The 27,215-nt window shown below is 41.3% G+C and overlaps 1 protein-coding gene across 3 annotated transcripts; it reads right to left on the bottom strand.

Annotated features, from left to right (window-relative positions):
• Window positions 1–3,377: 3,377 nt before the first annotated feature.
• On the bottom strand, window positions 3,378–27,215 carry LOC114687138 (protocadherin beta-18-like). Of its 3 annotated transcripts, none has more exons than XM_028861837.2 (2): window positions 25,000–27,215; window positions 3,378–4,588 (listed from the first exon to the last, which is right to left on the bottom strand). In XM_028861837.2, the coding sequence occupies exons 1-2, from the start codon at window positions 27,022–27,024 to the stop codon at window positions 4,214–4,216; spliced, it is 2,400 nt and encodes a 799-aa protein (XP_028717670.1). In that variant the 5' UTR covers window positions 27,025–27,215; the 3' UTR covers window positions 3,378–4,213. The 3 variants fall into 3 exon arrangements, with proteins under 3 accessions (XP_028717670.1, XP_028717669.1, XP_037053003.1); XM_028861836.2 differs by lacking the exon at window positions 3,378–4,588 and adding an exon at window positions 17,559–18,321; XM_037197108.1 differs by lacking the exon at window positions 3,378–4,588 and adding an exon at window positions 17,559–18,780 and having other exon boundaries at window positions 25,459–27,215.

Raw genomic sequence — 27,215 nt, 5'->3', positions numbered from 1 at the left:
AAAAGGTGTTTGAAACGCTTCAAGAAAAAGTAATAAAACACAACTTAAGGATGCTTGAATTTCTGATTTTTTGGGGGGGGATGTAGCGCAGTGGCACAACACTTCCTTTGAATACATACAAAGGACTTTTATTTGTACTTGTGCTCATTTCTGGAGAGTCCTTTTTTTTGGGGGGGCAAGGAAGAGAGGAGAGAAAACACAGCCATGAGAGACTACCATTTCCAGAAGGTTCTCGTGGTCATATGCTGACATTCTAGACTAGAAATGAATGTGGAATCGGGCATGATGATACACACTCATAATTCCTGCACTCCGGAAGCTGAGGCATGGGAATTACCAGTTTGAACCCAGTCTGGACCACTGTGAGACTTTATCAGGAAAGGAGGAGAAAAAGAATGTGGCTAGAGGCTAGAAACAGAGACAGGTCAAACTCCTAGAACACATCTGTGGCAAGGTATGCGTCAAAAAGAGAAAATGTATTTATACCACTTCTTCCCTGTGGTCTTTATTAATTAAAACTAAAATGATATCAAGTTTGTTCGATTTCCTCCTTTGACAACTCTATAAAAAGACCAGGTGGAATGGTTTGCGAACCTCTGTCAGGAAAGGAGATTTCTCATTTCCCTTGACACGGATCAATTAGGACAGTATCATCATCTGTGTTGAAGTTAAATTTCTCTTTCTTGTGTTTTTTAATTAAAATTTCTCTTTTTCTTTAGTTTTCTGAAATTTCACTGTGATGTTTATAGACACGAGCATCTCTGTAATGTATCCTTTTAGATTTACAGCTATCTCTTAGATTTGTTTGCTGATGTTCATTAATTCTAGAAGTCCCCAGTCTTTAGTTCTTCAAATACTGTTCTGGTTGAAATTTGCTCATCGGTCTTGCTGGCAGTGGTGGTGAACATCTTTAACCCCAGCACTCAGGAGGCTGAGGCAGGCAGATCTCTGAGTTCAAGGCCACCTGGTCTATAGAGCAGGTTCCAGGATGCCAGGTCTTCACAGAGAAACCCTGTCTCAAAAACTAAAACAAACAAACTCATCTCTCCATTTGTATGTCTGCTAAAAATTTTGCTCTGTCCTATGTTTTTAATAATCTCCTCTGTGTTTTCATTGTATTAACTTTTGAGTTACATAATGTATGAATTGTATTTCAACATATTTTATGCAACTAAATATTTTGCTGTGTTTTTATTGTCTTTTATTCTGTTTTAAAATTTTACTTTTGATTAATGTGTTTTTCATTATGGAAGCTTAATTTTGTCCTTCGTATTAGTGTTGATGTGTCTGCATGTGGTTATGTGCATTCGTGAATGCAGGTGCTGGCAGAGGTCAGAAGAGGGAGTCAGTTTCCCCAGAGCTAGACTTAACAGTTGAGCAGCCAGGCATGGGTAGTGGAAATGGAATTCCCACTCTTAATACCTGAACCAATCTCTCTATACCCATCTGTCATATCTTACAGGTTTTTTGTTACCTGTACATTTTCAAGTTTAACTTCTATTTTAACAAACATGTTTAGTATATTGTGGATTGCTTGATAACAATAATAATTGTACATTCTGGATTGTCTGATAATGATGATAATTTTACATTCTTTCAAGTTATTCTAGGATTGTTTTGTTTCCTGCTGGCTCTCATTCATGGTTTCATGTTTCCTAGGGTACACAGTTGTCAAGTAAAGAGTATTAAAAATGCAAAGCAATAGGGTGAGTAATCTATGATTAGGGCATAATTTATTTTATATAAACCTGCATTTGATTTGACCAGGACCTAAGATTACTGCCTGTCAGTGATAGCTAATTAAATTTAAGGCTAAAATGTCAAGTTCAAGGTTAAAATGCCACACAAGGGCTGATGCATTTCCAATTTACTCTTAGTTCACAAAAAGTTGCTCTGAAGGTTCATGCTGACTAATGGGAAGGACTTGTGTAAATCACCCGGTTTGTTAAGAGTTTGATTTCCATTATACAAATCATTGACATCAAGGTCTGAATTTCCCAAGATTCTAAATGGCCTCAGAAAAATACACACTTTGTAATTACCTTTTCTCTACATTTCACCATTAAATTTGAGTGGATAATATATTGTGTTTTTGTTTGTTTGTTTGGTTTTTTGAGACAAGGTTTATCTGTGTAGTCCTAGCTGCCATTTTATCCTGGCTGCCATGGAACTCATATCTGTAGACCAGGTTGGCCTCCAATTTACAGAGATCTGCCTGCCTCTGCCTCCCAAGTGCTGGGATTAAAGGTGTGCACCACCACTGTCCAGTATATATACTAGTGTCTTAATAGCTAATTGCTTCCTGTGAAAACAGAGGCCAACATAATGCTCGTCATATAGCCACACTGCATTGTAGCTATCTGTCTATACTCCTTCACTATCGAATACTATGGAATTGAGACCTTATAGTTTGAAATATAATTAGGCATTTATCAATCACAAATACAGATCTATTATTTGTGGCTATCTGAGAGAGACCACAAGTATTAATAATATTTTAAAGTTATTTTTTGTGCATGCTGAAAATTGAGCTTTGGGCATCTAAAGTGCTCAGGGTGCACATATTCCTGTATTTACTCTTTTCTGCTGGGAGTTGAGAGCCAAGCCAAAATTTTGTACCTACCTGCTAGGTCCACACAACTAGACATTATATTTACACCTTTCATTCTTCTTTTTAAGATCATAGGGGTTCCTTTTGAAACAGGGCCTTGGTCTGTAGCAGAGGCTGGTCTTGAATGCATTGCATAAGCACGGTTGTCCTTCCGTATCGTGTCCATAGCATGTCATAAGTCCTGTCAAATTATGACAGCCTCCTGCCTCAGTGTCTCAAGTGTGAGGTTTCCGATCCTAATTCTGTTTCTTTTTAATTTTGGGGCTGTGTCTGACAGAGCTCAGCCTGGCTCCCACTCCAGTCTCTCACATGCCTCGGTTATAGGAATATGCCAGCATATCAGGTTCTGTTTCCTTTTTTATTTCTTTTCAAGGAAAACTCCTACTATGCAGTCCAAACCAATCTTGAGTTGATTATTCTCTGTCCCCAGTTGCCTGAGTGCTGAGATTACAGATTTGTGCATCCACGCTTAGCTTATATTTACTTTTATTAATGGTTAGGAAAAGTAAATCTAAATCTTTTAAACAGTTTAAAATATTTATTTCAGGGCCTGGAGAGGTGGCTCAGCACTTAAGATCACTGGCTGCTCTTACAGAGGACCCAGATTCAATTCCCAGAACCCACTTGGCAGCTTGCAACCTGTAATTCCAGTTCCAGGGGATCCGACACTCTCACAGAGACATACATGCAGGCAAAACACAAATTCACATAAAATAAAGAATAAGTCATTTAAAGATCTTTATTTTAATTCCTAGCAAGTTTTTTATCCTGTTCTTTTCTGGTAAAAGACTATTTTAATTAGAACAAGATTATGATCTTATTACCTGCTTTAAGCAGATATAGAGTACCACAAATTTTAACCAAGCAAACATTGTCTATTTAAAAACAAGAAAACAGCAGTATCAAGACCTAGAATATTTTGAGAATTAGAAAGCATCATTAGAAAATAGATAAGGAAAAACTACTTAAGCAGTCAGTATTTAATGCAGGTCACACGAACAGAAATCAGTTCTTGAAAACATAAGGACACAAAGGCCTCTGGGACTGGACATGGAGGGGCATCATTTTAAAAAATCTTTTATGATGAAATAATCTAACAGAGACTACTACAAATGATACAATATAATTTCTACCCAGATGCAGTGACATTTAAAATCTCTGCTTGCTGGGTTTTAATAGTGTATTGGAGCAACTCCCGTATACGGCGACATTTGCCCCTTTTAGTTCCCTCCTCCCCTTCCTTCCTCCCTTTCTTTTGTTGGAGATCATCCACCCAGAGCTGCCTGCTTGTGGACTCTACCAGGTACAGTAACCACCAGCTCAACGCATTTACTCTAAATACTTTAGTTAGTATTTCCATTTCTGTGTCTTGCATAACAAACAGCAGAACCGTTAACATAAAACTTCAAAATAAATGAAACAAATGGTGCAGATTGTTTCGTCACATCACTAGAGCCCCATAGCAACTGTGAGAAAAACATGTAAAATGAAAATGCATGCAACACCAGTAAAACCTAAAATCCATTGCACATCAAGAAAAAAAAAAGCATCTGCAATTTGTCAGTAAGAGGAAAATATTAAGAGTTTATAGGAGATTTTTTTTTATTGAATATTAAATCCAAGACTATTGCGAAAGTTCTCCTTTTCCTGCATATTAGAACCAGCATCCTGAAGTTGAAGACTGGGCATGACCGGCTTCAGGAATTTGAACTCATTTGTCCCAGTACCTCCTGTCAGACACACCTCATACTGGTAGCTCTGGGACAGGGTCCCCGCCCCACTGATATCCACCAGGTGACCAGGAAAGTGTCCCTCAGGCACAGAGCAGCCACCCAGAGAGGTCGCTCTGGTCCTCTTGCACAGCCTCACCCCCACGAACAGCAGCACAGACAACAGGAAGAGAGAAGACACAGAAGCCAAGGCAATGACCAGGTACAGAGTGAGCACATCCTCATCCTGGGCGGGGTCGCGCGCCACCTCTGGCAGAGGCAGGTAGGGCTGAGAGAAGCCATCCACCAGCAGCACATGCAGAGTGACACTGGCAGACCTTGGAGGATCTCCATTGTCCTTGACCAGCAGCAGCAGCCTGTGCTTGGGAGCATCGCGCTCACTCAGCAGCCTGGAGGTGCGCACCTCGCCATTGTGAGCCCACACGCTGAATAGCCCGGGCTCCGTGGCCTTGAGCAGCTGGAATGACAGCCAGGCATTCTGTCCAGAGTCTCGGTCCACTGCCACCACCTTGGTGACCAGGTATCCAGGCTCTGCCACCCTGGGCAGCAGCTCTGTGCAGGGTGCAGAGGCGTTCTGCAGCGGGTAGAGCACGAAGGGCGCATTGTCGTTGGCGTCCAGCACCAGCACTCGCACCAGCGCCTGGCTGCTGAGCGCAGGAGAGCCTTGGTCTGTGGCGCCCACGTGGAACTCAAAGGCCTGCTGGGCCTCGTAGTCCAGCGCCCTGAGCGCGAACAGCTGCCCATTGTCGGCGTTGACAGAGAAGAGCGAGGCCAGGGCCAGCTGTGGGTCGTGGGTGGGCAGGAGCGAGTAGGTGATGTGGGCATTGGAGCCTGAGTCTGAGTCTGTGGCACTGATGGTGCCTATGTGCAGGGCGGGGCTGTTGTTCTCCTGGACAAACAGGGTGTAGGAGGTTTGTGTGAAGGCGGGGGCGTTGTCGTTGATGTCAGACACCTGCACCCTTATGGTGTGCTGTGTTGTGAGCCTGGGTGTGCCCATGTCGGTGACTGTGATGGTGATGTTGTACTCAGCTCTGCTCTCTCTGTCAAGTGCTTTTTCAGAAAGTAGAGTGAAAAAGTTCTTGAAGGTGGGTTTTAGGATAAACGGAAGGTCGTCCTGAATAGAGCAAAGGATCTTTCCGTTGTCCCCAGAGTCTTGATCTCGGACACTGAAAAGAGCGACCAGGGTCTCTGAAGCATTCTCTGGAATTGTCTTTGTAATTGATGATATGGTCACTTCTGGTGCATTGTCGTTTATATCCAATACTTTAACTAGAAGAGTGCATTTTGCTGAAAGACCGCCACCATCTGTTGCTTGGATATTTAGAGAATAGGATTGTATTACTTCAAAATCCAGTAATGATCTCAGGTTGACTTCCCCAGATGTTGGGTTGATGTCAAAGGTTTTTCTGATACCTTCTGATGCATGCAAAAATGAATACGATATTTTCCCAGAATTTCCTGTATCTAAATCCTTAGCAGAGATAGCAATAATACTGGAACCAATGGGCATGTCCTCTGGGACCTGCACCTCATAGAAACTCTGAGCAAACTCAGGAGCATTATCATTGATGTCCAAGACCTTTATGAGAATGGATGTTGTCCCAGACCTGGGAGGAGACCCACCATCCAGTGCTGTAAGTGTCAATCTAAGTTCAGACTCCTCCTCATGATCTAGAGCTCTGTCTAGAACCAGCTCCGGATATATCTTTCCATCACCACTGTCATGAACTTTAACATAGAAGTGAGAATTGGGGCTAATGCTGTAGTCCTGGAGACTGTTACTTCCTACATCCACATCTTGCACATTCTCAATTAAGAACATGGATCCGATAGTTGTGCTTTCTGGTATTTTAATAGTTATTTCTCTGTCCAGGAATGTAGGGGAGTGATCATTTATATCTATGACATGCAGCTCAGCTTGATAAAACTGTAAAGGGTTTTCCAGAACCACCTGAAAAGGCAGCACACAGGGCTGGGTGGAGCCACACAGCTCTTCCCGGTCCAGTCTCTCACTCAGGAGCAGATCTCCCGTCATCAAATTAAGGTGTAAATGCTTTTTATTATCATCTGACACTACCCGGGCCTCCCTGGAAGACAACTCCACAACCTCCAGCCCCAGATCCCTTGCCAGATTAGCCACAAAAGAGCCAATTTCTGTTTCCTCTGCTACAGAATACTGCAAAGATTCAGTACTCGCCTGAGACAATCCCAGCAAAACAAAGAAAACCAAGACTTGCCTTTTCTGCAGAATGAGTGTCCTTCTGGTTCCCATAGTTCCTTTGGGTGACCTCTTTTGTCGCAAAATTTAAATTTGGTCCCAATTTTGAGAGATGAAAGTCCGGTTCTTTCTGTTGAAAATCCCTTGGCAGCTCTGTCGGTGAAGTCCCTATGATACCTCCCTTCTCTATGTATTGGCTGTTCTCTGGTTAGCGGAGCCCACAGAGCTGGCCATGCACTGTTTCATCTTATCCTATAGCGCCACCATGTGTCTCTGTGAAGTTTTTCATTTAATAGTTTTCTCCTAAAAATTTGTGAATACATCTATCTAGATTATTCAAAAGCAAATTTCACACAGACTATGTTATCTTTAAATGTTCATTATTTTTCTAATTAAAACATAATTACAATATCCTTATCATAATTGACTTATTTAGAAATAATTTTTGGTTATAACTTATAACCCAATCTGTTTGGGCTCTTCCACTTTTCTACAAAATGTCTCTTGTTGGCTTGTTTGGATTAGAATTGAAATGAAGTTCATATCCCCCATGAACTCACTAGTGCTTTGAATGTCCAACTCAAAAGATCCACTAAAGTGCTCCAAAATAAATAAGTAATATTTATTTCAAGACAATTCTTTAGTAGTTACAATTATTTACTTCTTCTCTGGTAAATATTTGTTGGTGTGAGTCCATAATATAATTGATAACACCATTACATTTTACACACACACACACACACACACACACACACACACACACACACAGAGAGAGAGAGAGAGAGAGAGAGAGAGAGAGAGAGAGAGAGAGAGGAATCTGGAAAAATTACTTAGTTTAAGCCATGGGAGTATTAGACTCCTTGATTTTACATTTAAAAAAAATAGTAGGGTGTGGTGCTGCATGCCTTTAACTCTAGCATTTGAGAGGCAGAGGCAGGGGGATCTGTAAGAGTTTGAGGTCAGCCCAGTCTATATGGTGAGCTCCATGCAAGTGAAGGCTGTGTAGGGATTCATTATCTGAAAATCCATACATGCACATATGCATACACACATATATATATACACATAAGTAAAGATATGATGCAAATAAGATGATCTTTTTATGGAACTTGCAGGCTAGAAAAATTGATAAGCTAGAAATTAAGATATATAACAATGTATAAATAAAGAATAATGGAAATATACAGAAAATACAAGTAACTATGACTTAAGAGATAGATAAAATTTAGGAACATAGGTTTTGGAACCAGGATGTCAAGATTAGAATCCTGGTACTGTCATTCACTACCTATAGTCCTGGGCAAATTATGTACCTTTGTTTTCCTTCCTATTAAAAGTAGGATGCTGGTGCTGATAGCTTTACCTCTTGGTGTCATCATAGTAACTAATGAGTTGGCATTTTAAAGAAATCAGAAAGAACTAACTAAGTGTTAAGAGAAAATAATTAAAATATAGGGAGGTAGCTCAGTAGTGGTGTGAGTGTATGGTGTGCCCATTAGGGTCCTGATTCAATCCCTAACTCCAAAGCAATAAAAGTATAAAAATAAAATTAAATAAATCACAACATATCCTCAAAATTTCATTTGTATGTAAGATTTTCCCTTGTATTACCAGGTATTGGGTATTGTAAGTAATCCAGGGATAATTTAAAGCATATGAGTGGGGTTATGTAGGTCATGGACAAGTGCTACCCTTATTGGAAAACAATTATCATTTGTGAATTTTGTCATACACAGGACCCTAGAACCAATGGCCACTTACAGAAAAAATGAAAATAAGTATCTTTCTTTAAACAAAGAAGACTTAGAGTTCAAAATCATTCTTTGAAAGGCAAACAGAATTTCAAGGAAATGAGAAAGAGAAAGAGCAGAAAACACTCTAAAGTCAAGACAAAAGCAAGTATTACAGTTGTCTGTTGTATTTAAGACAGTATTTGTGGATGACCCTGAAAAATGTCTGCTAGAATATGTACCACTCTTCTATGTGTATCCAAACACATGGTGCCGTGGTTTGATAGAGAATGCCTGCCATGGAATCTTATGTTTGAGTATTCAGTCCCTAGTTGGTGGGACTATTTGGGAAGGATTAAGAGGCGTGGATTGTTGCAGAAGAAGTGTCTCTTGGGGCAGGCTTTGATGTTTCAAAAGACTCATGCCATTCCTACAGTTTTCTCTTTGCCTGCCTCCAATTTTGAGATCAAGACGTGAGCTCTCAGCTGTTCCTGCCAGCAGACATTTGCTCCACCATCATGGACTCTTAACACTCTGAAAACATAAGCCCCAAGTTAAGCACCTTTAAAAAACATTGCCTTGGTTGTATGTTTTATCACAGCAATAGAAAAGTAACCAAGACACATGGCAACTGAGCTGACCTGACTCTCTGAGCCTCCTTTGTAGTTTGGTTTGGCCTTGACAATTTCACAGATGTATTGAGAGCAGAGTTTTTGTTTACTGCTTTCTTGTCTGGGAAAGAAGCACTCTAAATGGTCAACTTTTCCCCAAGCCATCTGAAATATAGGTATGATAGTGAGAAGTCACAGCCATACAGACTATTAGTTTGCCATAGGGAATGTGGGAGCAGTCATTTGGAGTGAAATCTGATTCTACAAGAACCATTGGGGCAAAGCTGCTCTATTTGCATAGCCATTTGCATTGATACTGTCACACGAAAGAGTAAGACCTTTTGCAAAGCATTGTGTAGTTGCATTTCTTTGATTTGGTAATATAGCATTATTTAATTTACATTATATTTAATATACATTATTTAATGTAGACAGACATCTTTTATGACCTTAAAATGCCATTTTCAGAAGAATGGTTGCAAGGAAAATGAAACTGTCCTTGGTTAAGAAGTTTGAGGGACGTGGGAGCAAATGAAGGTAGGAAATGAGGTCAAGAAATATATAAATGGAAAAGAGGTTCTAATAGCTGATGGAACTATAGACCCAGCTTTTAAAAGACTGGAGAAACTTGAACATATTTTTAATGGTGGTGTTTAATGTTTACTAGAAAGGGAGAAAATTAAAATACAGAAAGGATAATCAATGTAGAGGCCCCAGAGGTCAGTTAAATACTGGATCCAGAATACAGAAAGGGATTGAACTTGGTATGAGGCATCCCAGAATGAGAAAAGTATGGCTTATGCTGCCAAGGTGTAGACTTGGTACAGGAAACTAAAATAATTAACATTTGATGGGTTCTATTTTGTTATTAAGGTTCATGAGGCAAGTCCACCTGCTGAGTAATTGAGTGAGAGAATTAAAGCAAGATAATCAAGCTTTTAGTAGTTGTAGACACTGGAAGGGAAAGGTTATTAGGAAAATTATAGGGGAATTTTTTGGCCTTAAATCTAAATACACATTAAGTTATTTATTTTTTAACTGTATATATGTATATATGTGTGTATGTATCTGTGTGTATGTGTACAGGAGTGCAGGTACCTGAGGAGGCCAGAAGAGGGTGTAGGATCCCTTGCAGATGGAGTTACAGGAGACTGTGATCTGTTGGATGTGCATTCTGAGAATGAACTCAGGTTCTTAGCATGAACAGTTACTTAACCACCGAACAGTCTCTCCATACCCCTCAATATAGTTTTTATACAAAAAATTCATAGTGGCAGTGGTGTTAATAACTTCATCTGTTTTGTCTTAGGGTGCTGCAATCCAGGTATAAGAGGAGAAAGAAAATAATTGCATCCATATTAAGTGGAGTTTTGTCAAGTTGTTTTAGTGAAGGAAATTGAACAAGGTAATTGGGGATCAGGGCATGAGTGTGAGTGTGAGCAGGAAAGCAGGGATTGGTTGGATAAAAAGGAAATTTAGAGCAGGAACAGGAGTTGGTTGATACATTGTAGCTGTGTCAAGTAGAGGAGGCTATGACAAGGTCAAAGGTATGATAGGAGTAGCAGCATGAGAAGATTTAAAGCACAGAAGTTAGTATTCCCAGAGGGAGACACCTAGTACCTACATCACAGGAAGGGCAGTCCTTGGTGGAGAAGCGCAGCGTAAGAGCTGACTGGTGAAAACCAGACTATAGATGAAGAGTTGTGGTCTGAACAGCCATGTGTTTAGATTAAACAGTGCACTGGACCAGGGATGGAAGCCGATTATGGGTTAGAAAGGAGATGATAACAGTCCATTTATAAGTTAAAATGTCCTAATAACACAAGTCCTTTACTTCCAGTACTTGTAGGCAATCACAAGTTAAACTTCTAGTTGGCTTTTACAATTAAGAGGTTTCAAGAAAATCCATTCTTGGAGGTTGTATCTTTTTTTTTTAACATGTATTTCTAATCAACATTCCTCCATTGCCTATGAGAGCTTTTTCTTTCTTTCTTCCTTTTATTATTGTGTCTTCCCCTTTTTTATTAATTAAATTTATTTATTTTTATTTGTTTTACATATGGACCACAGTTTCCTGTAGCTGGAGGGCTTCTCTCCAGGTTCCCCAAGCCCCGCAGTCCCACAATCCACTTATAAAATAATCACTCAGACGCTTATATCACTTATAAACTGTATGGCCCTGGCAGGCTTCTTGCTAACTGTTCTTTTATCTTAAATTAACCCATTTCTATAAATCTATACCTTGCCACGTGGCTGGTGGCTTACCAGAGTCTCTACATGCTCTTCTCCTCCCGGTGGCTGCAGTCTCTCCTTCAGCCTTCCGCTTCCCAGAATTCTCCTCTCTCCTTGTCCCATCTACCTCCTGCCTGGTCATTGGCCATCAGTGTTTTATTTATATAGAACAATATCCACAGCACTTCCCCTTTTTTCTTTTTTTTAAAAAGGAAGGTTTTAACTTTAACATGGTAAAATTACATATAACAAAACAATTACCGAGCAAGAATTATAGTTACAATATTAAAGAAGATGTCCTATCTATCTTATATTTGTGAGTTTAAGGTTTTATATCTAACTTATCTTTTATCATAACTGAGGAAATTATAACTATCTAGTTTTCAACCACATCAAAGACCTGAGAAGGAACATAATGGTACCTGAGAAATGGTAGACGGATGCAAGCAACTTCGGGAATCTTGCAAGAGTAGACCAAGACAGCTGGCAGCCTGGACAGTCACCTGATGTTTCTCAGCATTGTTGGTGCATTCAAATTGGCTACAGGCCTAGAGTATCTGACAGACCATTTTCAGAAGCAGGAATTCTGAGAGACCATCTTACCCTGTCTTGGCAGAGTACAGTGGTCGCTTTCCTTGTGTCCCGCTTGTCCAGAAAGGACAGCATTGTATTTGTACTGTCAGCCATCAAGGCAAGGGCAGTTCTTTGCCCAGTAGGCCATTTTGTGCCAAAAAGACAAACTTCCAAATGGAAATGTCTTAGAAGCCCAACATTCTCTCGGGATCAATTGGTGCAGCCAGGAGCAATTGTGTCTCACATCAACAGAATTTTAAGTTATTTAAATGCCATATTCTCTAGGTCTATGAAGTGTTTGAAGATTACCTATCTATCTGAAATATATCTATGTATACCTAGAAGACTTAACTAACATGGCTACAAATATGATTATCATAGATGACTGATTATTAATCTATTTTTAATGATCCATTACAATTTTAAATGAGTTAAACATAATACCTCAAACAAGAATAGAAATATATATATACAGTATAACAAAATTAACTTTAAGTTTGTATCAATAAACTAAAATTTTTACCAATGTAAAACATTTTAAACATAAACTAAAATCTATACCAATGTAAAACATTTTAAACAAGTTGTTCTTTAAAAGTAGGTTCATTAATCTACCCTTTTATCTTATCATCTCCATATCCTCCTATATATCTATATTATATCCTCTTTTCTTTTTTAGAAAGAGATCACATTTATAATCAACCTGTTTTAAATAAAAATATTGGTTTCTCTCTGTCCCACACCAGAGGGCTCTTCTGATTTGGGACACAAGAATCTCTTAACCATTTTTTTTTTAAAGCAATATGTCTGGGTTTAGAGGGGAGTGAGCCAATTCCACCTCTAAAGCCAGCTTGGTATATTTGGGAATTTGGGCGTAGCATGTCTTACTACTTCCTGCTGGAGGGGGGCGCTGTATCTTATGGGGACGCAAAGAAAATTTTAGACCTATGGGGTAGTCCGTGAGGCTGTATTGTGTGAACCAGTTGCCTTGAAACCGCTCTGGATGTTGGATCATCTGGGCCATGGTGTCATCGGAGACCTTTCAGGGGTCTTGGCTGGTGAAACCTGATGTATCTTAATCTGGAACAAATCCATAGCCTCTGGCTTTCTGTGGAAACAAAAGCAGAACCTCTTTTCCAAAGCAACATATCCTTAAATCCAAATTTTGAAGTCAAGTTACCTTTAAAATATACATATTGGTTTAATTCAACATCTTTTTTGATCAAATGTTTTTTTGCAGTTAAAAATCCCAAAGACAACACAATCCAGATTGTCTGTGTAATATTCATCTTTACGTGTCTTTTTACATTAATTTTTTGTCTCTTTCAAGCCTACGTATATTTTACACACATTGTAAACGATGTTATCTGAATCAGTCTTTTTGTGAGCCTATTGCTTTAAACTGCATCCTTCTAAGCCTGAAACAGCGCTGTGGCTGCTGCTCCACCCACTTCAGCTTCCCAACATGGCAGTGGTACGTTTTCCGCCAGCTCTGGGAGTCATCAAGTCTCAGAAATAGTGGGTCTAAGCTTTTATCAAAGCAGCATGTAGCCCAGAAACCTTTTTTTAAAAAAATACTAGTAAAGACTAAATCTACTACACAGCATAATGTGCCTCTGGCAGACCCCTCATTCCCGCCATACTGCCGGTCAAACGCACCCGCCAGGAACCCGCCAGTGTTCAAACCTGCGTTTTGCGGCGTCTAGCTGCTCATATGAGACAAGAAGCAGGAACCTGGTTTTGCCTCTGTTTAGAATTGGTTATTAAATATTCTCAGGTTTAAGGTGGAAACTCGAGCCGTTGGGCGCCATTTGTAGCTGGAGGGCTTCTCTCCAGGTTCCCCAAGCCCCGCAGTCCCACAATCCACTTATAAAATAATCACTCAGACGCTTATATCACTTATAAACTGTATGGCCCTGGCAGGCTTCTTGCTAACTGTTCTTTTATCTTAAATTAACCCATTTCTATAAATCTATACCTTGCCACGTGGCTGGTGGCTTACCAGAGTCTCTACATGCTCTTCTCCTCCCGGTGGCTGCAGTCTCTCCTTCAGCCTTCCGCTTCCCAGAATTCTCCTCTCTCCTTGTCCCACCTACCTCCTGCCTGGTCATCGGCCATCAGTGTTTTATTTATATAGAACAATATCCACAGCAGTTTCCCCTCCTTCCTCTCCTCCTATACCCGCCCCCACCTCCCATCTACTTCCCATCAACTTCTCTGGCTCCTTTCAGAAAGGGGCCAGCCTCTCATGGGTGTCAACAAAGCCTGGCACACCAAGTTGAGGCAGGATCAAACTCCTCTCCCTGCATCAAGGCTGGGTGAGGCAACCCAGCATGGGGAATACGTTCCCAAAAGCCAGCAAGTGTCAGGGACAGGTCCTGATCCCACTGCTGGGAACCCCACAAACAGCAAGCTACACAACTGTCACACACATGCAGAGGGCTTAGGTTGGTCCCACGCAGGCTCCCTAGCTATTGGTCCAGAACCAGTGAGCTTCCACAAGCTCAGGTCAGCTGGTTCCCCCGTCATGACCTTGACCACCACCTCCTCTGGTTCATACGATGAGAGCATTTCCTTAATTACTTATAATTTACAGTAATTGTTTATTATAAAATTGACCACTACACCTTGATTTGAATGCACTGTGTTTAAATTTAGCTGTCACAAACATATTTGAAGACTTACAGGAAGCCTTGCTTTCAGCAAAGCATTTTGGAAGATTGGTTGGTTCCTTGTATGTGAGCATGGGAGCTCGTGAAGGCTTGGTTACTCTCCACTAGAGTGTGGAAACACAATTTCTTCCAGAAATAGAGAAATCTTGATGCTCATATATCTGGAAAGCTTGAAGCAAGACAAGTACCTGAACCTTCTGTTTTGTCTGTAGGGTTCTTCTACCTTGGCGGTTTGAATTTCTCTTTATACTTTCATCATCATTGATAAGGGAAGGCCCAGCTTACTTGGAATCATAGGCTTTTGGAGACATTGTCCATTACGTTGGACATCTTTGTTGAAATAGAGACACCATAATATCCTGCCATTTGAAGTATAGAGTTTAATGGTTACTCCTATATTTTCAGAATTGTGCAACTCCTACCATTATTTCTAACTTAAAATGTTTTCATTGTCCCCCATATAAATTGTAACCAACTAGTCCGCACTCCTATACATTTTCCCAACTTTATACAACCACCAAGACATTTTCTGCCTCCATATGTTTTGATTATTTTATATAAACAGAATTATAGAATATGTGATTTTTAAAATGACATTTTTTTCATTCAGCATAATATTTTTGTGAGAGCACCAAACCCTAACCAGTACACTGCCAAAGAACATCAAAATTAACACCGTATTTTTGAGATTTCCCATGGTGTATGTGCTGGTGAGTTTATGTCAACTTGACACAGGCTGGAATCACCGGAGAGGAGGGAGCTTTAATTGAGAAAATGCCTCTGTAAGATGGGGCTGTAGGCAAGCCTGTAGAGAATTTTCTTAATTAGTGATTGAAATGGGAGAGCCCAGCCCATTGTGGGTAGGGCCACTTCTGAGGTGGTGATCCTGGGTTCTATATGAAAGCAGGCTGAACAAGCCTTGGAGAGCAAGCCAGTAAGCAGCACTACCCCATGGCCTCTATGCCAGCTCCTGCCTCCAGGTTCCTACCCTGTTTGAGCTCCTGCCCTCACTCCCTTCAATGATAAACATTGATGAGGAAGCATAAGCCTAATAAACACTTTCTTCCCTATGCCGCTTTGGTCATGGTGTTTCATTACAGCAGTAATAACCATAACTAAAACTGCATATTGTATTACACTCATTTTATTGCTCACTAAGAATTGCTGGGCAGTGGTGGTGCATGCCTTTAATCCCAGCACTCAGGAGGCAGAGCCAGGCGGATCTCTGTGAGTTCGAGGCCGGCCTGGTCTACAGAGCGAGATCCAGAACAGGCACCAAAACAACACAGAGAAACCCTGTCTCAAAAAAAAAAATTAAGAACAATTTCATTACATGGAAATACCATATTTGGTTTATCTATTTATCAGTTGATGGATATTTGGGTTGTTTAATTTTTTTAGTGTTAGGTACAACACTGATATGGACATTTGTTCATAAATGGTTTTGTGTAAATGTATACCATTTCTTTTAGATCGGTATATAGGAATTGAAATCCTGAGTAACAGAAGATTTATATATATATATTTAATATTTTGAAGAACAGACAAGCTACTTTCCAAAGCACTGTACCAATTTTTTTTATTTCTACAGCACCAGTATTCCACTTTTTCTACATCCTGTCAACACTCATTATTTTCTTGTTTGTCCTTTTCATTATAGCTGCTTTGGTGCCTGGGAAGTGGTCATTTACAGGGTGTTTTTGTTGTTTGCTTCTGTAATCTGTGTATCTTGTCTGATAAGCTATAATGTTTTAATTGGTCCTCCACTAATCTAGTCCCCACTGAGTAATATAATGAGGAGGTAATCTTAGTATTTGGTTTTGATTTACTGCTATTCTGTGAATTTTGTTCTCTATAGAAAGGAGGTTTCATTTAAAGAAGAGAACTTGCTTCAACTTCTACTTCTCAAAGTAGGAAATTGAATTTAACTAGCCTGTATCCACATTTTGCCTGGCTGCAAAGATTCCATAGTTTAATGGGCCAATAATGAAATTCTAGCTTTCAAAAATTATGAACACGCCGGGTGGTGGTGGCGCATGCCTTTAATCCCAGCACTCAGGAGGCAGAGGCAGGCAGATCTCTGTGAGTTCAAGGCCAGCCTGGTCTCCAAAGCGAGTTCCAAGAAAGGCACAAAGCTACATAGAGAAGCCCTGTCTCGAAAAACAAATCAAAACAAAAAAAGTATGAACACTAGGTTGTCTTGGATATTGAAGGAATTTTAATAAAAATTAATTAGCTAATATTCAGTGTTAAATATCTTCAAGAGGAAGTTTCCAGCACTGATTCCAGCCTGTGGGACTGGAAGGATCATCACCTAGTCCCTCCCCTTCTTACTATCATGGCTTACCATCTTTCTGTCTCCATGGCGACTCTTTTTCTCATCTGCATTTTCCTTTGCCTATACATACAGACTTCAGACTTTTTAGGAAACTCACAGGAAACTTCATCTCCAACCATTATATTTTTCTCTGTCATGTTGTCAGACCATTAAGGACAAGAACCATTATAGGCTGGTCCTTCTCAACACAAGATAAAACTCCCCTCTGTGGCAGTTGAATTTAATTTTTTAAAAAAAAATTAGAACCTGAATTATGATCTCTCGAGACTTCTCAGTGTTACACATATATGACACTTTCATACATGCAAATTAAAAGTGGTCAACAGTCTTTTGGATGCTGCTCTTCAGTAGAGTCCAGGACCAATTTAGTGGCTTGTGACCGTATCAGGAAGTTTAAGCAAAGGAATAAAATAGGAAATTTCAAGCTCACAGTATACTAAGTACTGAGCACAAAATGTTTCTTCCTGTTTGGTTTGAATGTTGCACAACACACATGGCATAATCTTATGTGTGAATTAGTACTCAGTGCATATTCATTTTTTCAAAGAGAACATAAACGAAAAGCTTGCTTTCTCCTACAGCCCCAGTATTCATGTGCCTCCCCAGCCACCTTCCAAGACACATAAGATAAAGTTATTAAGAAGCTTATTACTGTCCCCACTTCTTTATTCTGTGTTGTGATCTATCTGGGGACCTATGACTGAGCCATTCCCAGACCCACTACGGGCTCCTTTTCAATGGGCCTAATGGCTATTTCACCATATAGATTTTCCAACATATCAATACAGTCAACATTAACAAACATTGAAACATAATATCTCAACTAGGGTGGTTTTTTTAAAAAAATAAACTTACTTGAAAATAGCATCGACAATAATAAGCCACAAGAAGAACTACCGAAAGAGCGTCAATGAAAGATTTACTTGGACATTTCAACTACCCCTGCAGTGGTCTGTTTATTTCATCGTAAGCACAGCGAAGGGGAAGGTGCAACTGGAGAAGACAGATCGGGGTGATTTTGTGTTGTTTAAGGAGGTAAAGTCTTTACAAGGTAGAGAACCGGCCACAGAATAAATTAGCATCTTATTACAAGTGCTGACATAAATTGAAAAGTGGGAGGCACAAAGAAACTGTAAATACTAGCAGATGTGAAGATCATGCAAACTGGGAGAAATGCGCACTGCCTTTGGATAGCCATGCAATGAAATATATATGAAATATAGCATCAGTTATGATCACTAAATAACCCAAAACTATTGTGGAGAGTAGAGCTTTCCTCGAGTTCTTTTCCAGGGAACTGGGGTGGTAGATTGGGGGGAATTGGCTTCAGGAATTTGAACTCATTTGTGCCAGTACCTCCCATTAGACACACCTCATACTGGTAGCTTTGGGACAGGGTCCCTGCCCCACTGACATCCACCAGGTGGCCAGGAAAGTGTCCCTCAGGCACAGAGCAGCCACCCAGAGAGGCTGCTCTGACCCTCCTGCACAGCCTCACCCCCACAAACAGCAGCACAGACAACAGAAAGATGGAAGACACAGAAGCCAGGGCAATGACCAGGTACAGAGTGAGCGCATCCTCGTCCTGTGCAGGGTCGCGCGCCACCTCTGGCAGAGGCAGGTAGGGCTGAGAGAAGCCATCCACCAGCAGCACATGCAGAGTGACACTGGCAGATCTTGGAGGATCACCATTGTCCTTGACCAGCAGCAGCAGCCTGTGCTTGGGAGCATCGCGCTCACTCAGCAGCCTGGAGGTGCGCACCTCGCCATTGTGAGCCCACACGCTGAACAGCCCGGGCTCCGTGGCCTTGAGCAGCTGGAATGACAGCCAGGCATTCTGTCCAGAGTCGCGGTCCACTGCCACCACCTTGGTGACCAGGTATCCAGGCTCTGCCACCCTGGGCAGCAGCTCTGTGTAGGGTGCAGAGGCGTTCTGCAGTGGGTAGAGCACGAAGGGCGCATTGTCGTTGGCGTCCAGCACCAGCACTTGCACCAGCGCCTGGCTGCTGAGCGCAGGAGAGCCTTGATCTGTGGCGCCCACGTGGAACTCGAAGGACTGCAGGGCCTCATAGTCCAGCGCCCTGAGAGCGAACAGCTGCCCATTTTCTTCATTGATAGAGATGAGCGAGTCCAGGGCCAGTTGCAGGTCGTGGGTGGGCAGCAGAGAGTAGGTGATGTGGGCATTGGAGCCTGAGTCTGAGTCCGTGGCGCTGATGGTGCCTATGTGCAAGGCGGGGCTGTTGTTCTCTTGGACAAACAGGGTGTAGGAGGTTTGTGTGAAGGCGGGGGCATTATCGTTAACATCAGCCACCTGCACTGTTATGGTGTGCTGGGTTGTGAGCCTGGGTGTGCCCATGTCGGTGACTGTGATGGTGATGTACTCAGCTCTGCTCTCTCTATCCAGTGCTCCCTCAGTTTCTAAGTGGTAGTAATTTTCAATGGAAGATTTTAGCACAAATGGGAGGTCCTCCAGAATAGAACAGATCATCCTGCTGTTCTCTCCTGAGTCCTTGTCTTGGGTACTAAAAATCATAACTAAAGTCTCTGGGGTGTTTTCTGGGATTGGACTGATAAATGATGACACAGCAATTTCAGGAGAATTGTCATTCACATCCATCACCTGAATTCTTACTGTAGATTTCCCAGAAAGTCCTCCCCGATCTGTAGCCTTAATGATTATTGAGTAGGATTCAGTTGTTTCAAAGTCCAAATATCCTATTAACCGTATTTCTCCAGAGTTTTTATTAATTGCAAATGTCTTTTGAATATCCTCTGATGCATGAGAAAAGGCATATGAGAGTTCACCATTAATTCCCGAGTCTAGATCCCAAGCTGATGCAGTGATAACCAGTGAGCCAAGGATGCTATTCTCTGGAATCTTCACTTCATAGAACATGTGCTCAAACTCGGGGGAGTTATCATTAGTATCTATGACTTCCACCCGAACCAAGGCAGTCCCAGACCTGGGTGGAGTCCCGCCATCCAAAGCAGTGAGGATGAGACTGAGCTGTGGCTGCTCCTCGTAGTCCAGTGCCTTGTCCAAAACTAACTCTGGGTATTTCCTGCCATCAGGATTAACTCTCAACGTAATGTGGAAATGAGAGCTCTGGCTTATGATGTAGTTTTTCACAGCATTGGGTCCTACGTCTAAATCCGTCGCACTTTCTAGTAAGAACACCGAACCAACAGGGCTATTCTCTGGGATTTCTAGAACCATTTCCTTTTCCAAGAATATGGGGGAGTTGTCATTTATATCCTGGACCTGAAGCTCAACTTGCAAAATCTGTAAGGGGTTTTTCATTAACACCTGGAAATGCATCAGGCAGGGCTCGGTGGAGCCACACAGCCCCTCCCTGTCTAATGGTTCGCTTAGGAGTAAATCTCCTGAATTTATGTTCAAAAGCAAAGGCAGTTTGTTATCCTTAGAGACCACTTGAGCCCCCCGTGAAGACAGCTCAGCTACCTCGAGCCCCAGATCCTTTACCAAATTGCCTACCAAGGCCCCGCTCAGCGTCTCCTCCACCACCGAAAGTCTCCCAGGCTCAGCGTGCATTTGAGACATTCCCAGCAAAACAAAGAGAAGCAGGACTTGCCTTGTCTGTGGATCCTTTCCCCCTCGGTTCTCCATAGCTCCTTTCCGGCAGGCTTCTGAAAGAATGAATCACTTCTGCCTCACCATGCAGTTCTGTAAAATATGTCCCTTGATTTGTCCACAGAATCCTCAGAATCCAACGGATAAAAGGTTTCTAGGTAGCACCTTTCACGGCCTGTTATTTCTTCCTAGTTTTCCGTGCTCGCTTGGGCTGTGTGTCAGCAGCATTGAACGTGATTTTTTTTTTTCTGTAACATTGTCCTGCAGCGCCACCATGTGTCTTCTCAGATTTTCACAGTTTGATGAATGCTACTTAAGTTCCACTTACATTGAACGTCCCTCAGAGACAAATATTTGTTGTTTTTGTGGTTACTAGCATATTTTTTTCCATCAGTGTTCTCTATAGTTCATGATGATGTGAGTATTTGTTTTAAAGCACGTGTTAAGTATCTCAGGAATATAACACTGTTAAGTTTAACACATCCACTCCCACTAGACCTTGCTTAGGCAGAAAGGGAAAGAAAAAGTGTCCACGTAAAGTTTCAGAGGTTCTCTTAGGGTTATGAAACTGCATTAGCCAGGAGATGGTACACATTAAGGAACATATTATATTAATTCATAGTTGTGTTCCAGTTTCTTGCAAGTGACAAAAATTCTGAAAGTTGTGTACAAATACAAACGTGCCATTTTGTGTGAAGTACACTCTCATTCCTAACGCTGACGCCCCTCAGGTTCCTAAAACATTCTGCCAACAATACACAGCAGTTTGGGGAGAAAAAAATAGAGAAGTCTGCTTTCCTAAAGAGAGCGAAAATTTAACCTCGGATGAAACCAATTAATACTGTGTTCTGGCTAGCAAAGTAACATACAGTTACTCAAATATAGCATCGTAGGGTTATCTTTTAGTCACAGAGCCTGAAGATCTGCCCTTTGCTTGTTTAACCCTAACTAGTGTCATCTCTGAAGCTTGGGGATAGGGTATCCCTAACTGAAGATCAAGATTGCTACTGAAGGAGGAGACTGTTGGGAACAGATGCTAGAAGCTCATCAATTATATCCACTATTGAAAGTTTCAAAAGTACCCAGGAGTGCATGAAACAGTTGGAATTGAATTTTTAAAAATTTAAGTTCTGTATATGGTTGAAAGAGAAAATAAACCAGCACAAAAGATAAAAACTGAAAGATGGATGTGCTGGTAATATGTAGTTATCCTTCTGCCTTTAAAATACCCAGGAAGCTGATAGGAAGGTAACAAATTGAGAACTCATAAAATTAAAGTGTACACATGTGTTTGATGATAGAAAGCAGATGGAAGAAACTTACTATGAAGTTCCAGGAAATGTCTAAAAATCCATCACTGGAGATAGGGCAATTAACATGTTTGTCTCTCCGAATACCGTTCACATTCTAGATTTAGAGAAACTGGAAGATTAATGTTAATCATGAGATGAACAATTTATTATTTGTATTTGCAGTAGTAAATTCTCTGTTCTCAGTGACTACAGAGACAGAAAAGTCACTCAAGGTAGAGAATGGATACTTGATGAGGAGAGATTAGCAAACCTTGTCTAGTCTGACATGTAAGTAGTGCTGAAGAAAAAGTATGAAATTAAACTAAAGGAAAGTAGAACTTTAGAGTTTTGAATAGTGAGATTTCAAGTCTCTTCTCAAACAATGCTCTCAGACTGTAGAACACAAGGTCTATGGTGGACACAATCTCAGACAGTAAATAGTCCAGAATTCTAATCTGGAAAGTGTGGAAGTGCAAATAAATTATTACACTTTCCGATGTGGGTCTGCCTACATAATACCTGTAGTCCCAATACTTAAGAGGCATAGTCATAAAGATTGCATATTTGAGGCTACCCTGTACTATATACTTGAAATCCTGCTTCAAAAGTTAAGAAAACAGAATAGATAGGGGACTTAAATGTCCCATACAAACTATATAATTTTGGTAAATTTCTTCAACTTCCCTGAATCACTCTTAATTTTTAAAATGGCTATATAACACTAACAATGCTGAACTAGTATATCTTTGTAATATATTCTAAGATGGAAAATTACAGATAAGAAAACATATTGCATTTACAAATTTTCTACCAAAAAGGAAAGCTTACATATAAAGATTGAATACTTAAATGAGCAGTGTAAGAAAGTAGAACCAGAGGCAAATAGGAACTACAAAAGGAAACATGCTTAGGATCTTAATAGAACCAGTCCAGTTAGTCAAATAGTTAATAAAAATTTTTAGAAAATACAGGAGAGAAATTATGGCAAAATAAAATGAATTTTTTTCTCTGAACTGATAGTCTGAACATTGACAGGGTATATCCTTGTGAAAAGGTTAACAAAGAAATAGTCCCTGCTATGGCATTTTCAGACTATTGAGGTTAAGTTTTCCAGTGCTTTCAGAATGAATGGAAAAAATATTGCAGAAAATGGGATACTAATTTAGAATAGAATTGTCCTTGTGAAAGGTGAGTCTATACAATTAAGAAAAAGAAAAGTGCTTTTTTAAGTATGAGAGAAAATTTCAAATTATACTTTTATACCCAGTCAAACTATCAATAAGACAAAAAATTGCTTCACTTATGTAAAGTATCAAAAGTTGTTTTTTAAAAACTACCTCTGCATCTATTTTAATGAAATTGGGTTCCAACCAAGTAAGAAAGTAAATGCAGAAATGATACTGGGTTGTATAAAAGGTGGGCAGTGTGGGGAAAGTATTAAAAGCATGACAGCCATAGAGTAAACAGTCTAAACAAAGAAGAGCTATGAATAAAAGATCTCTAGGAATCAAACACAATTTATTTGTATTTGATATTTGAATATTTGAAGGAAAAATGTTAATATTCAAGAGGACTATGATGTGAAAAATCATTAGAAAGAATGGAGGGTACTGCTTATGGTAACCCATTGCTTTGCTTGCTCACTTAGTGTGGAAAGAGAGGGGCAGAAAAATCTCTAGCACAAAATAGAACTTTAGCCTGATCTAAAACAGCAGCTATCAGCTCTGGGGAAGATATCTTCTAAAAAAGAAATGTCATAATACTGTACTACTAAGTATACATAGATAAGAGACATTGGTAGGTAGACATTAATATTAGTTTCATTTCAGGGATGGTACTCATTTAGGAGGCCTTGGGTTTGATCCCTAGAAACCCACAGAAACAAAACTGACAATATTTTCTGACACTTCTCCAGGAAACTAGAAGGGAAATGTGCAGCTTTTGTGTGTGTGTGCTTAAGGTGGGAAATAAGAACTGTAAATCCTTTTGCAACGAGTGGGTAACACATAAACGTTGACTATCAAGATAAAGCAGTCAAAACACATCACTTGGAAGTAGATCAAATTTGAAGAACAACTGTGTTGAAAGGAACTGGAGATGAAAATTATTTTCTCTACAAGCTTTAATTTGTCTCAGTTTCTAAATTTGACAATTAAGTTTCAATATAAAATGAAAAGCATCCTTCCATCAGTCCATCAGTGTTGTCACACCAAAATTTAAATGTGTTCAAATTTATGTTGATTTTCATGCAGACTATTACATTGTATTTGCATTATACGACACAATCCATTTTATATGTCAGCAAGAATGAACATCAGAAAGAGCTCTTGGTCTTGTGGGGGGTGAGAAAGAAAGGGTAATGAAGTCACTGGGACAAGAAAACAGAATGGGGGACTTGCAGGAAAAGGGAAGGGATCCAGGGGAACAGCAGAGGTTAGGAATGAATGAGACCAAAAGGAATGGCATGTTTGCAGAAGTCATGCTGAAACCCAGTAATTAGTATGCCAACACAAGAATTATCAGAATACTCAAAATCATAAACATGGGAAAGATCTTGTAAGGAAGTAAGGGAAGTAACAGGGGTTGCAGGGAGGTGGAGCCGGAGGTCATAAGAAACAAAATGCATGACATAGATGTGTGAAATTGTCAAAGAACAAAGTCAAAGAAAGTTAAAATACTATACTTTAAAAGAAGGGACTGGCTAGAGATAGAACTCAATGGTAGATCACTTGCTTAGCATGCAAAAGGCTTGCGGTTAATAATTAGTCACAAAACAAAACAACAAAAAAAACCCTAATCTCAATTTTCTGTAATGAGAAAAGACAACAAATTATTGTGCACTAAGAAAGAATTAAAACATCAGATTTAAAGTGGTACATACTCTACTAAAAAAAATCACTAATGTAAAAAAATTGTAAAAATGTAAATGTGACCTAATTGGAAGTTGAAAATGAAGTTGTGTTGTAGCAACTACTGCATAACTAAACTAATATTCACATGGCTGTATCACACATTAAATGGAATGAAACATTACTCAGAATTGGAGACTTCAAAATGTGGGTTTTTCATCACCATTGCTCTGGAAACTATGAGCATGAACATCAGGGTAAACAGGTTTCAAGAACTTGAAATCACTGGTATCAGAAGAGCCTCCCATCAGACACACCTCATACTGGTAGCTCTGGGACAGGGTGCCCATGCCGCTGACGTCCACCAGGTGACCAGGAAAGTGTCCCTCAGGCACAGAGCAGCCACCCAGAGAGGCCGCCCTGGCCCTCCTGCTCAGCCTCACCCCCACAAACAGCAGCACAGACAACAGGAAGATGGAAGACACAGAAGCCAAGGCAATGACCAGGTACAGAGTGAGCGCATCCTCATTCTGTGCTACATCGCGCGCCACCTCTGGCAGAGGCAGGTAGGGCTGAGAGAAGCCATCCACCAGCAGCACATGCAGAGTGACACTGGCAGACCTTGGAGGATCTCCATTGTCCTTGACCAGCAGCAGCAGCCTGTGCTTGGGAGCATCGCGCTCACTCAGCAGCCTGGAGGTGCGCACCTCGCCATTGTGAGCCCACACGCTGAACAGCCCGGACTCTGTGGCCTTGAGCAGCTGAAACGACAGCCAGGAGTTCTGTCCAGAGTCGCGGTCCACTGCCACCACCTTGGTGACCAGGTAGCCTGGCTCTGCCGCCCTGGGCAGCAGCTCTGTGCAGGGTGCAGAGGCGTTCTGCAGCGGGTAGAGCACGAAGGGCGCATTGTCGTTGGCGTCCAGCACCAGCACTCGCACCAGCGCCTGGCTGCTGAGCGCAGGAGAGCCTTGGTCTGTGGCGACCACGTGGAACTCGAAGGTCTGCAGGGCCTCGTAGTCCAGCGCCCTGAGCGCAAAGAGCTGTCCATTGTCTGCGTTGATGGAGATGAGCGAGTCGAGGGCTAGCTGAGGGTCGTGGGTGGGCAGCAGAGAGTAGGTGATGTGGGCATTGGAGCCTGAATCTGAGTCTGTGGCACTGATGGTGCCTATGTGCAGGGCGGGGCTGTTGTTCTCCTGGACAAACAGGGTGTAGGAGGTTTGTGTGAAGGCGGGGGCGTTGTCGTTGACGTCAGACACCTGCACCCTTATGGTGTGCTGTGTTGTGAGCCTGGGTGTGCCCATGTCGGTGACTGTGATGGTGATGTTGTACTCAGCTCTGCTCTCTCTGTCCAGAGCTCCTTCTGTCGTTAGGATGTAAAAATTGTCTACAGAGGGTCTTAGAAAGAAAGGCAGATTTTCTTGAATGTAGCAAACCGTCTTTCCATTTTCTCCGGAGTCTCTGTCGTTAATCCTAAAAACTGCCAGCACAGTTTCAGGAGAGTTCTCAACAACTTCATTGACAAGCGATGATATGATCAGTTCAGGGGGGTTGTCATTGATGTCTAAAACATGAACTAGAACCATACATCTAGCAGAAAGGCCCCCACCATCAACTGCCTGTATATTTAACTTGTAGGACTTTACCAACTCATAATCAAGCAAGGCTTTGAGCACGATTACCCCGGAGAAAGGGTTGATTTGAAAGGTTGCTCGAATATCTTCGGAAGCATCAAAAAACGAATAGGTTACTTCTGCATTGACTCCTGAGTCTACATCTTCTGCAGAGACCGTAACAACAGGAAGTCCTACTGGGCTATTTTCTGGTGCCTGGGTTTGATAAAGTTCCTGGGAAAACTTGGGGGCATTATCATTGATGTCCATGACCAGAATCTGTATAGTGGCTGTTCCAGACCTGGGCGGAGACCCGCCATCAAATGCTGTGAGTGTTAAACTGAACTCCCGCTCCTCCTCCCAATCTAGAGGTTTGTCTAGCACCAGCTCTGGATATATCACCCCTTCATCGTTGTTATGAACTGTAATATGAAAAAAGGGGTTGGGGCTGATGGTGTAGTTTTGGATGCCATTGCGTCCTCCATCTGAGTCTAGGGCTCTTTCTAAGCGAAATGCTGCTCCTACAGCTTTGCTTTCTGGTATTTTTAAAATCATCTCTTTGTCCTGGAATGCAGGTGAGTGATCATTTATATCCACGATTCTCAGCTCAGCCCGGTAAATCTGAAAGGGGTTATCCATTAAAATTTGGAAATACAGTATGCAGGGTTCTGTGGAGCCACACAGCTTCTCCCGGTCCAGTTTCTCATTTGTGAGCAAGTCTCCGGTGTGAAAATCCAGGAGCAAAGGCTGTTTGTTATTATCAGAAATCACCCTGGTTCTCTTTGCAGCTAGCGCTTCCACCCCTAGCCCTAGGTCCTTTGCCAGATTCGCCACAAATGATCCCCTTTCTGTTTCCTCGGCTACTGAATAACGTCCAAACTCAGAACCTGCCAAACACAGTCCCCCGAACAGAAAGAGAAATAGCACTTGCCTTTGTCCGGGGAAGCATGACCTTCTGGCTGCCATTGTTTCCTCCCTACAGGTCCCAGCCACGGCTCCCAGCAGTCATAAACCTCAGATGTTCCACTTAACTGGAAGGATCCAGGATATTTTTTCCTTTCTCAGTCTTGAGGAGCTTCGGCTTTTCTCCCAGCGGTCAGGATTTTCCTTTATTGGTTAGTGACGCCTGGTGCAGTCTCAGTTAATTTTCCTTGTGT

This window comes from Peromyscus leucopus, chromosome 19 (genome assembly GCF_004664715.2).
Source record: "Peromyscus leucopus breed LL Stock chromosome 19, UCI_PerLeu_2.1, whole genome shotgun sequence".
Classification (NCBI taxonomy): Eukaryota; Metazoa; Chordata; class Mammalia; order Rodentia; family Cricetidae; genus Peromyscus; species Peromyscus leucopus.
This window is presented reverse-complemented; position numbering and strand designations above follow the sequence as displayed.

Coding starts and splice junctions, on each gene's coding strand:
- LOC114687138 (XM_028861836.2), bottom strand. CDS start 27,024: ATGGCAGCCAGAAGGTCATGCTTCCCCGGACAAAGGCAAGTGCTATTT. Junction 18,322..24,999: donor CCTACCTGCCTCTGCCAGAG/GTGGCGCGCGAT, acceptor CCTCTGCCAGAG/GTGGCGCGCGACCCTGCACA.